The sequence below is a fragment of the Mangifera indica genome, chromosome 17 (genome assembly GCF_011075055.1).
Source record: "Mangifera indica cultivar Alphonso chromosome 17, CATAS_Mindica_2.1, whole genome shotgun sequence".
NCBI classification, from domain to species: domain Eukaryota; kingdom Viridiplantae; phylum Streptophyta; class Magnoliopsida; order Sapindales; family Anacardiaceae; genus Mangifera; species Mangifera indica.
The window spans coordinates 2,904,346-2,917,685 of record NC_058153.1 but is presented as its reverse complement, the minus strand read 5'-3'; the positions used below and the strand labels follow the sequence as shown (position 1 = coordinate 2,917,685).

The 13,340-nt window shown below is 36.8% G+C and overlaps 2 protein-coding genes and 2 pseudogenes across 2 annotated transcripts; all 4 read left to right on the top strand.

The window, feature by feature from the left end:
- The first annotated feature begins 216 nt into the window (after window positions 1–216).
- LOC123200419 lies at window positions 217–3,827 on the top strand (annotated as a pseudogene).
- Window positions 3,828–4,179: 352 nt separating this feature from the next.
- Window positions 4,180–7,368, top strand: LOC123200009 (annotated as a pseudogene).
- Window positions 7,369–8,243: 875 nt separating this feature from the next.
- LOC123200369 (polyol transporter 5-like) lies at window positions 8,244–10,395 on the top strand. Its single transcript, XM_044615538.1, has 2 exons — window positions 8,244–8,678; window positions 8,772–10,395. The coding sequence occupies exons 1-2, from the start codon at window positions 8,462–8,464 to the stop codon at window positions 10,097–10,099; spliced, it is 1,545 nt and encodes a 514-aa protein (XP_044471473.1). The 5' UTR covers window positions 8,244–8,461; the 3' UTR covers window positions 10,100–10,395.
- Window positions 10,396–10,933: 538 nt separating this feature from the next.
- LOC123200200 (polyol transporter 5-like) lies at window positions 10,934–12,835 on the top strand. The gene is made up of 2 exons (XM_044615352.1): window positions 10,934–11,267; window positions 11,380–12,835. Exons 1-2 carry the CDS (start codon window positions 11,150–11,152, stop codon window positions 12,705–12,707), a joined length of 1,446 nt encoding a protein of 481 aa, XP_044471287.1. The 5' UTR covers window positions 10,934–11,149; the 3' UTR covers window positions 12,708–12,835.
- The last annotated feature ends 505 nt before the right edge of the window (window positions 12,836–13,340 follow it).

Below are 13,340 nucleotides of genomic sequence, written 5' to 3'. Positions count from 1 at the left end.
TGATTTCTTGGGTGAGACTCAGGTGCCTGGGAATGTGCTGCTAGTGCTTGAGAGAATTATGAAGGCACACGCAAGAGAAAGAGAGAACACTGATAGCCCAGCGGCTTCTCTGTACATTTCCATTGCATCTGTGAATGAAAATTGAGTTCCATTCCCAGCCCAGTTCCTATGTCCATCAGCTTCAGCAGCATAGAATGCTCTTCCCTGCAAAAAAAAAAAAAAAAAAAAAAAAAAATCCCACAATTTCGCTATTTAGAAAATCTTCTAATTACCAGAATTATAAGGAATTTCAATATTTCTTTTTTAACTTGATTTCCCCCATGTAGCCTAAGCTGTCATTGTCAATTCCTATCCGAAAAGGAAGCAATTCCAAAGAGAAAAAGAAGTAGCAGTTAAAGCAAGTCAACTTGCCAGCAAAGAATGACATAAACAAGTTCATGAGGCTGAGATTCCAGCAAGAAACCCCTTCGACAATGCCAGATAGATTATCAGTGTAATAATTTGTTTTGGTCCTATAGCATTATGATGTGTACCCAAGAAAAGAATATTACCTGGTAATCTAACCATCGACCTCACCTCAATAATCGCTCATACTCCTTCAAAAGTGATGCTTGAAGCTAAATGTGTGATCGAGTAGATTTTGGTAGGAATTTGAGAAAAAGCAGATTAAAGATTTTGGCCTATTCCTGCAATAGTAAACTCTAGAATTAAAAAATTAACATTACTTACACGGCTGTGAGAGGGGTACTCGATCCCCCAGAACCTGCGCCATCCATGGCTTCTCGATTGCAGAGGATAGATCCAACTAGGTTTGTTGAGACAGTCTACAATAATCTAATCAGGTGTGAGCTAAAATGATAATAAGCTTAGATCTAACGTGAACTCAGTTTGGATGTTGTTGGTTTTAGTTTATACTATTTATTCCATTGCTCTTTGTTAGGTTATAACCAGTAGAAGCTTCTGTCACAAATTTAGTTAATGAGACTGTGGATGAGTTAGATACTATTGGAATCTTGGTTTTGTTTTGCCTTAGCTTTCATGCAAAAAGCAGAATGGCCTAAATGATTTGGGCTAAGGATTCCTTATCTCCTTTTTTCTAGTCCATATGGTCAATATGTTTTTCATGAGTTTAGATGACTAACTTCTAGTAACTGTGTCTCTTGATGATGTGTGATAATTCCGTTTTGATTAGCTATCTGCTTTTATATAATGTTATTGCCCATCCATTTATTGTAATATTTTCATGTCCTTCAGTTTCTTGGAAAATATTGAACGAATAAAACTATGTGTACAAGCAAATTATACAAACTAATCTGTGTAAATTGATATGACAACATGTGATTGAGTAATATAATTGTTTACTTTTTTTCTCACTTTAAAATCATTTTATCTGATGCCACTATGTCAGACTATATGAATAAATTCATATAATTTGTTTGTACATTTACTCATATAGGACATATTAGTTGTAGGTATATTATTTTCCAATTTATGTATTCTCTTCATTTTTCTTCAAGTGCAGATGTCGCAGACACCCCTTCATGTTTCTGCTGGTTACAACAAGGCTGAAATAGTTAAGTTTCTGGTTGAATGGCAAGGAAATGATAAGGTTGAGTTGGAGGCAAAGAATATGGTAAGTAAATTTTTTTTCTATTTTATTTTTCATAGTAGAATCAATGTTCTATATGTGACTTAAAGAATATCCCTTTTGAATTAATTGAGTGTTTATTACATTGGGTTATATATTTTTGGAACTAATTTATTAAGTTTTGCAGTATGGAGAAACTCCTCTGCATATGGCTGCCAAGAATGGGTGCAACGAGGCTGCACGCTTACTTCTTGCTCATGGTGCTTTTATTGAAGCCAAAGCTAATGTAATTCCTCGAGCACCTTAGGCCCTCTTTTTGGAGAATATTTAATCTATTCTGGAATATGGTTGAATTCGTTATCTTTTACATGCAGAATGGAATGACACCGCTACACCTTTCTGTTTGGTACTGAATCCGAGCTGAAGACTGCTCAACTGTCAAGACATTGCTTGAGAATAATGCTGATTGCAGCGCTGTGGACAACGTAATATGGATTACAATTGTGCTGTGCATTTGAAGTTTTTAGAATATTCTGTCTTGCTAAATAGTTGTACTGGTGTAACCTTTGAATTGTAGGAGGGCATGACTCCTCTTGATCATCTGTTGAAAGGCCCAGGAAGTGGAATGTTGCGTGAACTGTTACTCTGGCATCATGAAGAGCAGCAAAAGAGTAGGGCACTTGAAGCTTGCAGCCAGACAAAAGCCAAGATGGATGAGCTTGAAAATGAACTATCAAAAATTGTTGGGTTGCATGAGCTTAAGATACAACTTCTGAAATGGGCAAAGGGTATGCTTTTGGATGAGAGGCGCAGGGCCCTTGGACTGAAAGTAGGCACTAGAAGACCTCCTCATATGGCATTCCTGGGCAATCCAGGAACAGGTAATTGTTTTTTAATTTCTTTTTGAGTGAATGAATGCTGATATGTTTGTATTTTTGTGTCATTCTGCTTCCTTTCTTTGTTGTTAGAAATTATGATGTATTTGTTGTTGCGATTTTACCTATGCTTTCTTGTTTTGTCCTCCCCCTATTTTTCTCTTTATTTCTCTCTGATTTGATTCCACTGGTGCATTAAAAATCCTTAAGAAAGTATATGTAACTCACTAACTGCTCCTCTTTTAGACCTTCCTATCTTAGTACGAATCTTTTCTGTTTGTGGTGAAGTTCAATCCTTCATGTTCTTATGGTAATATAACTTCTAGGAGTGTGCCAATTATGATCTTGATTAGTATTTGATGCTTCTTTTCTTTCTTATGATGCCTTTAACAATATCTTTTAAGACTCCGGTTTTGGTTTGAGAAGCAGGAGGAATGACGAATAAAGATTTAGTGGTTGATTTGTTCATGTAATTTTCATGAAATAAACGTTATATAATGTAGATCACATGTTATATCTTGTTCGGTTAAATGATCAGATGATTTTTTTATATCAAACAGGTAAGATGATGATAGCTCGAATTCTTGGAAGATTACTTTATATGGTGGGGATTCTACCAACTGACAAGGTAACAGAAGTACAGCGGACAGATTTGGTTGGAGAATTTGTTGGTCATACTGGACCAAAAACTAGAAGAAAGGTCCTCCACTTAACTTTCTTAAATCACGTTTTAAACTTTTATTGTTACAGCAAACTTTTTTTAACGCTCTAATATACAATGTATCATGCACAGATCAAAGAAGCAGAGGGAGGAATTCTGTTTGTGGACGAAGCGTATCGCCTCATACCCGTGCAGAAATCGGATGATAAGGACTATGGGTTGGAAGCCTTAGAAGAGATCATGTCTGTAATGGACAGTGGAAAAGTTGTTGTCATATTTGCCGGCTATAGTGAACCAATGAAACGTGTAATTGCTTCCAACGAAGGCTTCTGCCGAAGGGTCACCAAGTTTTTTCATTTTAATGATTTCAGTTCTGAAGAACTAGCTAGTATCCTCCATATCAAGATGAACAATCAAGGAGAGGATAGCTTGCTGTATGGTTTTAAATTGCATTCTTCCTGTAGCATAGAGGCCATTGCTGGTCTTATAGAGAGAGTGACAACAGAAAAACAGAGGAAGGAGATGAATGGAGGTTTAGTGGATCCGTTGTTAGTCAATGCTAGGGAGAATTTGGATCTTAGGCTCAGTTTTGACTGTATAGACACTGATGAATTGAGAACTATCACCTTAGAGGATTTAGAAGCAGGGTTACAGCTTTTGTTAAGATAAATTACTCATAATTTTTCATCCATTTGTAACATTAATTGCCATGGCTAACAAGCAAGTGCTTGGTGTATTTGGAGCATGATGAATGCATTTACAGTTTTACAGGAATCAAGATTAATCTTTTTATTTATTTAATATAATAATTATGGAATCGATCACTTAATAATGTAATCGATCGAGTAAAAAAAAAAGATAGAAATAATTATAACAAAAATCTTGAATAGTCTAATCTAATAATTATAAAATTAATTATTAAATTTAGAGTTTTACTTATTAGATATAGTTAAGTTAGTCTCGATTAATCATAGCTCAATCAGTTTCTCATTACCTAAAAATAATAATAACAAAAATAAATAAATATATAAAACCAAATAAGCCAAAACCCCAGAAGTCTGGTAAAAAACAGAAACAGGAGCGAATCCATTTGTTTGTGAAGAGCGAGACAGAAGTGATGGTCTCCATACTACCCTTTCTTTTCACGGACTCATGTTCCACCTCTTCTCCTTGCAGGCTCAGATTCAGTTTTACTTTATGTAACTTCAGGCCCTTCAACCCTATTCCTTCAAGACTCTCGAAACAAAAACCTCTGAGATTTCCTTCTTTGAAAATAGTTGCTTCATCTTCGTTGATTGAAGATGGCTCTGCGGAGCAGTTTTCGGAGAATTATTCAATTGCCGATTTTATGAGATTCAAAAGAGGTAGCTGGAAAGGCACCGCTTAGTTGCAGACTGCTGTTGTTTCTTACAAAAAGAAGCTTCCTTGGTCTCTTCTTCCCCCTTTTCTTCAGGCACATACACATACAATCACTTTATTTATTTTACCTTTATCTCTTATCTTTCTTTTCTTTTCTTATATGGTTTTTAAATTTGGGGTTTTTCAGGTTGATTTAGTCTCAACAATTCACATCGCTGATAAAGAGTACGTATTATTTTAGTTATTTTCAATTGCGATTTGTCCCGGTTCTCTTTCTGGTTTTTTTTTTTTTTTTTTAACTTTGATAAATTGATGTAAAATTTCCTATGTAAGATATTTTGAAACTCTCCAGAAGGAACTTGAGAACTATGATTGTATCCTTTATGAGATGGTGGCTAGTAGGAAAAGTTTAGAAAACAGAAGAAATCCTGCTGCTACAAAGAAACTCAAAGGTTCACGCTCACGGGGTTTCAACATTGTAGAATGGTTTCAAAGGCAGATGGCTCGAATTCTTATGCTTGATTTTCAATTAGACTGCCTTGATTACAAAGCTGAGAATTGGTATAATGCAGATCTTGATTACGAGACTTTCAAGTTACTTCTGGTAATTCATCTTTGCTTTTGCTAATTTCTCTGTCTCTTTATATAAGCTTTTGGGAGTTACTTCAGCTTACATTAAATTGATTAGGAAGGAAGTCAAAAATACTTGCCATTCTGCTTTCTTTTAACATATTTGTTTTAGTGTTCTGGGTTTTTAGAAAGGAAATTTTCAGCCATTAATGATTATATACATTCCTCAAGTGTCGATTAATTTCTGTATCCGTGCTCTATATGTCAGGTCAGCTGACTCCCACATTTTTATACTGCTTTATTGTTCTTTCAGCTTAAAAAAGGTGAAAGCTTCTTCAAATCTGCAGGGAATATGACCCTCAAACCAACTAAAGCTATGGTGCAGCCTTCAATTCCAGAAGACCTTGGTACTTGGAGATCCAAGCTTCTAAAAGCTTCACGTGTGCTTCCTATGCCACTTGTTTTTCTTGTCATTATTGGAAGTATCTGCTCGGATGTGGGAAGTCAGCCATCAGAATATCCAGAGCTAGAAGCATTATCTAGGCTTGACTTTTGTGCAGCTATTAAGGTTTTCCTGGCAAAGCAATTTACGTCTGAGTAAGTATCGATCAGTTAATTTGTTTTACTGACATAGATGTGATAGTTGCTTCAAGATGTGATTATCGGTGTCTCGTGTTATATCATGTACCAATTTTGCTGGTTTTGGAATGACATACTGCTATCAAGTTGTTCTCTTCACACAATATAACTTGGCCTTTGTAGTGACTGACGTAGAACTACTGCTTGCTAATGCTGAAAAAACAATTCTAGAATGTTCAAATTTGTAATCAGCTATCTGAAAGGAAATTTTTTTATGGTGATATTCTGATCTTACTAAGAGCATTGTTTCTTCATTTATCTCTAGTTTTGTGTTAGGTGGGATCCAACTTTTGATCATTTCCACCAAATAAAAGGGTCATGAATTTCGAATAAAACTATGTATATAAACAAATCTTACTAATTTATCTGTACAAACTAAAGTGACAACGTGTGATTTAGTGATGTGATTATTTATTTTTTCTCTCACCTCAAAGTTACCTAACCATAATCCACCACATCAGATTGTAGGAATAAGTTAGTAAGATTTGTTTATATATGTAGTATTACTTCATGAATTTCAGATGCTAAACCATTTGATGTCTCCCTTGTGCCACCTTTAAGGTTTTAGTATGTTTCCATTCTCTGGTTTACATGCTGCATCTAATTTTGATTGAGGATCGCTAATTTACATCAGTAGCTAGAAAAAGGATGGGGACTGAAATTGATTCTAATAGTGTGTGTTAGGATTTTGTTATTTTTGGTGAATCTTTTCCGATTAGAGAATTGAGCTGAAAGTATTTATAATACAGGTCCAGTCAAATGAAAGTAGATGTAGAGGAGAGTTCTGTTATCGTTTGTGAGAGAAACGGGGCTGCCATTGAAGCACTTGGAAGAGCAATTGATGAGGGGCACAGTAAGATTGCCATTCTGTATGGTAGTGGCCACATGCTGGACTTGTCAAGGCGGCTAAGGGAGGAGTTGGACCTGTTTCCTTCCCAGGTTCAATGGATAACAGCTTGGTCCATTAGAAATCAAGAGTTGAATATCAATTCCCTCCCATTTCTGAAGACAATGGCCGAAGCTTTAGGTTGGCCTTTGAATCGCTACCAAACTCTAGCTCTGCTCATTCTTTCATTGGTCCTTGCATTGGATCTCTGGTTCTGGACTTTTATTTTTGGCACTACAGTTCACTGGATCTCCCAAATTGCATCGATAGTTTATCAATATGTTCGTAATGCGGTAGTGATGTGAAAGCTTTCATCCACTTATCGATCTTCGAATTCAGGGTGGACATTACATTCTCCCCCATTTAATTGAGTCACACCCTTGTTACATTCACAAAGTTGTCTTGGTTTTTAAGTGTTTGCAAATATAGACCTACATCATTGCTTCCCCTCTGCTCTCTCTGTCGACCTTTAGTTGTACAGTCTTGTCTCCATGTAGACTTTGTGATATCATCTAGTGGCTTGTTTTTCCTTGTGTAGTCTGTGCTTGCTTCCAAATCTTCATTCCTCATTAGTTGCATTGAACTTAGATGAATTACATGGGATTTTGATTTAGCTATTGGAGGAATGATACATGGACCTTCATGCTTGGAATGTACTGTCTTTAGCCTAATTTTTGGCCTTCCCTGTTTAAACTTTTTGAGCAATTGTATTTCCTTGTCTTTTGTTGTATTAGTCCTATAGGGTTTTTATCCGGATTCAATAAACGAGACTGAATGATCTTGCAAAGCATTCACAGAAAGTTTTCGATTCACAGAGAATATTCTTTTTGATACTTGCGTTCATATTAGATGATTTTGACAGATTGAGACATTAACAATAATAATAATCTCAATATAACTTATGAACAGGCATAATTGTTATACCAGAAGAGTCTACCTTTTACCTCCCTGAAAATGAGGGGCCAGTGAGAGACAGAAGCAGCTTGGACCTAATGTTTAAGAAATATTAGTGGGATCAGACCAAAGCAGGCTTAAAAGAAAGTTTGCCGAAATAGAGATGTCAATTAGATTAGACCAATCCGAAGTCTGGAAAACAAGTTTAGGATAGGAAAGTTCAGCCTATTATTGTAGTGGTCAGGTTTCGGCCGTAAGCTTAGACAAAAAATCTGTAGGTCAGGTTGATACGACTTATTATCGATAATGATTTAGAAAAGAATGATTTAAAATTTTTTTTAATCAAAATATATTTTTAATAAAAAATTAACCAATGAACCCATGGATTTAACCTATTAAATTTGACCCGATTTAATTTATTATTATTTCTAACGGTAAAAAATAATATTAATGATAAAAAAGTTCAAACATAAAAGTAATTATTCTAATTTTATAAAATATTAAATTTATAATTTTATTCATTTAATGTGATTAATTGTGAAAAGAAAAATATCCTAATCAAATAAGATTTTGTAGCTTGAAAAAATTGCCACTTGCCTTCCCTCCAGATGGCAATATAATTAATGTGGTAAAAGCCAAATTAAAACCCACCTGGGTCTCATGATTTAGTGGGTAAGTTTTGTCGTGTATAGATGGTTAAATAAATAAGAAAATAGGTATACATGTTTATTTAGGAAAAATGAACTCATGCTGTGCTGGTATGTCCATTTATATCCTTCTGCATTTAGCAGGCCCTGCCTGGTTTTCTCACTTTTTCAGAAAGATGCTTTAATCAAGAAAATAAGACTTTGCCATTCTTCTGGACGACTATAAAGCCCTTACCCTCAATAATTTCGTGTCCACCACACGCCTCAACATTTTCTGTTTTCTTTATTCTGAATTCGATGTTTTTACGTAGCCTTTTGGTGTAAATTTTAATCTTTCCTATCATGCAATTCAATTCTGCTGGAGATCCAGAAAAGCGCTGCTACTACCGGCTACTTCCTGATTCAGAGACAGGAAATGAAGAAACACCGCCCACGGAGGCTTCACCCCTTGTGCCTCGAAACGAGAAGCGGAGAAAGTGTGGTAGAAAGGCTCGTTTCAATAAATATGCGCTTGCAGCTGCCATTTTGGCCTCCACAAACTCTATTCTGTTGGGTTATGGTGAGTTTTATTTGCTTTTTTATCTTCTATTTGCAGCATTCCTTTGAATTTTCCTGTCAGATTTGATATAATTTTTAAAGATTCAATCTGCAGATATTGGGGTAATGAGTGGCGCAGTGCTTTACATCAGGGACAATTTGAAGATCACATCAACCCAAGTTGAGATCTTGGTGGGTTCCCTAAATTTATGTTCATTGGTGGGTTCACTTGCCGCCGGCAAGACTTCTGATTGTATAGGGAGGCGATACACCGTTGTTCTAGCAGCAACAGCATTCCTGATAGGTGCATTGCTGATGGGATTTGCACCATCTTTCTCCTTCCTTATGGCTGGAAGATTAGTGGCCGGCATCGGAGTTGGCTACTCTCTCATGATTGCTCCAGTTTATACGGCGGAGATATCTCCCTCCTCAACAAGAGGTTTCCTCTCTTCCCTCCCGGAGGTCTTCATCACCATCGGAATTCTACTAGGTTACATCTCCAACTATGCTTTATCAAGCCTTCCGGAAAATATAAACTGGAGACTCATGCTCGGGCTGGCGGCATTGCCTTCAATTGTTGTTGCTTTGGGTGTGATGGCGATGCCAGAGTCCCCTCCATGGCTCATCATGAAAGGCCGGTTTGGGGAAGCAAAACAGGTCCTGATGAAAACTTCAAACTCGGAAGAGGAAGCTGAATTCAGACTAAGTGAAATGATGAAAACTGTTGAACCTGCATCTTCTTCAAAGAATTGGCAAGGTCAAGAAGTTTGGAAAGAGTTATTGCTAAGGCCTTCTAGACCCCTTCGGAGGATTCTCATCGCCGCCATCGGAGTTAACTTCTTCATGCAAGCTTCCGGGAACGACGCTGTCGTTTATTACAGCCCGGAAGTCTTCAGGGATGCCGGAATTAACAGCAGAAAGCAGCTTGTAGCTGTTACAGTGATCATGGGAATTGCCAAGGCTTCCTTTGTTCTTGTATCGGCATTTTACTCTGACAAATTCGGCAGGCGGCCTTTATTACTCTTGGGCTCTGGTGGGATGGCCATTTCTTCAGCCTTACTGGGCTTTGGCACAAAGTATCTTGGGAGGTCAAATGGTACTCCAGAATGGGCTATTGCTTTGTGTGTGGTAGCTGTTTGCGCTGATGTTTCGTTCTTTTCGATCGGGCTTGGGCCCATTACATGGGTCTACTCATCAGAGATTTTTCCGACGAGGTTTCGGGCCCAAGGTTCAAGCCTAGTGATTTCGGTCAACCGGTTGGTGAGTGGGATAGTGGCTATGACATTTCTAAGCATATCAAGGGAGATAACATTTGGAGGAATGTTCTTTGTACTTTCAGGAATTTTGGTAGTGGGTACAATTTTCTTCTATTTCTTTCTACCTGAAACAAAAGGCAAAAGCTTGGAAGAGATTCAGTTACTCTTTGAAGACAACATCGATTGAAATCAGAGAGGAAATTGCTAGTAAAGAGATGGATTTATTAGGAAAGGTTCTTATTTTTAAGTTAGGGATACAAGAAAATAAAATTTACTCTTTGAATTGGAATGTTGTTGTTCTGCATATATTAATACATTTGCATGACATGCCTGGAAAGATGTTCAAATTTAAATGATTTTATATTTTCATGTATTATGACAGACCATTCGGACTTCGATAGGGATGTCACTAATGTCCATCAACTACAGTCAAATGAGAGATTTCCGATGGTAATAAACAAGGCCATTACAGAACGTTTGTGAGAATGGTATTGTTGAGTCGAGCCAATCACCTGTGTAGATCAAAGTTTGTGGAGTTAGATGGGGGTGAAATTGTCATCAATCTTTCAAGATTTGAGAGTGATAAAGATAATGGAGTCGTAATCTATTAAAACCTAAAAACCAGTGGCAAAATATTTTAACCTTAAACGCATCTCCAAGGAATATGTCCTTGTAATTCTTGAAAATCAAACAGCATAAGGACCACAGTATACGATATGACATGCTTTATATGGCAAAAATTAAGATAAGCCACTTGTGTATGGAAAGCTAGATAAGAAAGTAATTTGGATGTGGCTGAAAAAGCAACATGATCAATGTAATGTATAAAAAATATCATAAAATTATATTTATATATTTTTAAGTATATAATTTAACCATATAAAATATATGTTATGAATTATATGTTATAAATAGATTATTTTAAATTAAAAATAAAATATTATTTAATCATATAATATATTACCAATATCCCTAAATTATATGGAAAAAATTATGGTAACATAATATTGCGGAAAAAATAAAACTTTAGAAGGCAGCCGCTTCATTACTTTGCAATAAAACTGCGTACTTGAAACAAGTTCTATGTGATTGGGTGGGAAGATAGTCATGCTGTTAGAATGAACGTGTTCTTCATCCCTTATATCAAGCCACCCATCTGCAATTGATACTAATCCAATCCACCACTCTCTCTCAAATCCCACTTTCCTTCTTCAAAGTAATTCGTCTCCAACGTGAAATGGAGGTGGAGTCCATTGAACTCGATTCTCAAAAGCCCCCTCGAAAATCTGGTTTCAACAAGTACGTCCTCCTCTGCTCTCTTTTGGCCTCTACAAATTCTGTCCTTTTAGGCTACGGTAAGTTTTGTTGTTCTATCAATTCAACACCCCGGATAACTCTATTAACATTTTTTTAATCGTCTTATGAATATGTGAATTTTGATTGATTGATCAAGTGGTGTATTTGCAGATATTGGAGTGATGAGTGGGGCGGCTCTTTATATAAAAGATGCCATGAAAATCAATTCGGTGAAGGTAGAAATTTTAGTGGGTAGTTTGAATGTATGTTCACTTATAGGATCATTGCTTTCTGGGAAAACCTCAGATTTGATAGGTAGACGATACACTATTGTTCTTGCAGCAATGACGTTTTTAGTGGGTGCAATTGTAATGGGACTAGCACCAAATTATGGGCTTCTTTTAGCCGGCCGTCTTCTTGCTGGCATTGCTGTTGGCTATGCCCTAATGATTGCCCCCGTTTATACATCTGAAATTGCCCCCCCTTCTAAACGGGGTTTCCTTGCTTCTCTTCCTGAGTTCTTCATTGTGATGGGCATTCTCCTTGGTTACATCTCCAACTATATCTTTTCGGGTCTCTCTCCAAACATCAACTGGAGATTAATGCTCGGAATCGCCGCTGTGCCTTCTGTTATCATCGCCGCCGGGGTTATCATCATGCCGGAATCCCCCCGTTGGCTTGTGAGTAAAGATAGAATCGAGGAGGCGAAGGCGGTTTTGATTAAAACTTCTCAAAGTTCTCATGAATCTGAGCTGAGACTTGCAGAAATTGTAAAAGCCCATGAAGAATCTAAAAACAACAATACAAAAGGGGTCTGGATGGAGATTCTCAGACCAACCCCCGCCGTTCGCCGGATGCTTGTGGCGGCGATTGGTATAAATTTTTTTATGCAAGCATCAGGCAATGATGCTGTAATCTACTACACTCCTCAGGTGTTCAAAGGTGCAGGGATTCATAGCAAGAAAACTCTGTTTGGTGTAAACGTGATTATGGGATTATCCAAGACTGTGTTTGTATTAATTTCAGCTATATTTTTGGACCGTTTTGGACGGCGGCCGCTTTTGTTCATCGGCACCACCGGAATGGCTGTGTCATTGGCCGTATTGGGCGGAGCCTCGAAGGTCATTGAAAGCTCTAACCATAAGCCCATGTGGGCTATTGTAGTTTCCATAATTGCTGTTTGTGCAGATGTTTCTTTCTTTTCCATAGGACTTGGGCCTATAACTTGGGTTTACTCTTCAGAGATATTTCCATCGAGGATACGAGCACAGGCTTCGGCCTTGGCAATATCGGTGAACCGGTTGGTGAGCGGGGCGGTGGCGATGTCTTTTCTGTCCATTTCAGAGGCTATCAGTTTCGGGGGGATGTTTTTGGTGCTTTCGGGAATCATGGTGGTAGCTGATGTATATTTTTATTTCTTTTTGCCTGAGACCAAAGGAAGGACTTTGGAAGAGATGGTGAAAGTGTTTGAGAAGAATGATCCAGGCCAAGAAACATAATTCCTGCCTTGGATCCATTCTTCTAAAACACTTTTAGGTGAGCATTTCAAAGTTAAAAGTGAAGCAATACATTTAAGTAACGCTATCGTCTTTTACATATGAATAAGATTCCTTTGATATAATGCCCATTTTACCCTTTTTTTTTCTTCCTAGTATATATATCCTAATTAATTTACTGGGTTCGAAAGTAATCGTGTAGGCATGATGGAAAATCAGATTTGCTTTTTTTTTTTTTTATAAATATAGTGAAAATTTTGTGTTTATCTCTTGTGTTTTAGATTCATTGATACCCATATCCAATACTATTTTAAGCAAAAATTAGCAAATAATTCATATATTCAAAGTTTTTATTTATAATCTAAACGTTAACCGATGAAAAAGTTGATGAAACTCAGTTGATTTTCAGATTATTTAACTAGTGATCGAGCCGATTAATTGTCTAAAAAATATATTACACAGTTTGTTTGTTATAGGTATTTAGAGATCATTTTGTTGTTTTCATTTTTCGTAACGATCAAAGAAAAACCAAGTTAATAAATTCTACAGGTCTCTCTACTATAAATCGAAAGTGCCAACCATAAACAATTACTTCCAAAGTTTTCTTCTGGTAAAAAAGGGCATAAATGTCTTTTT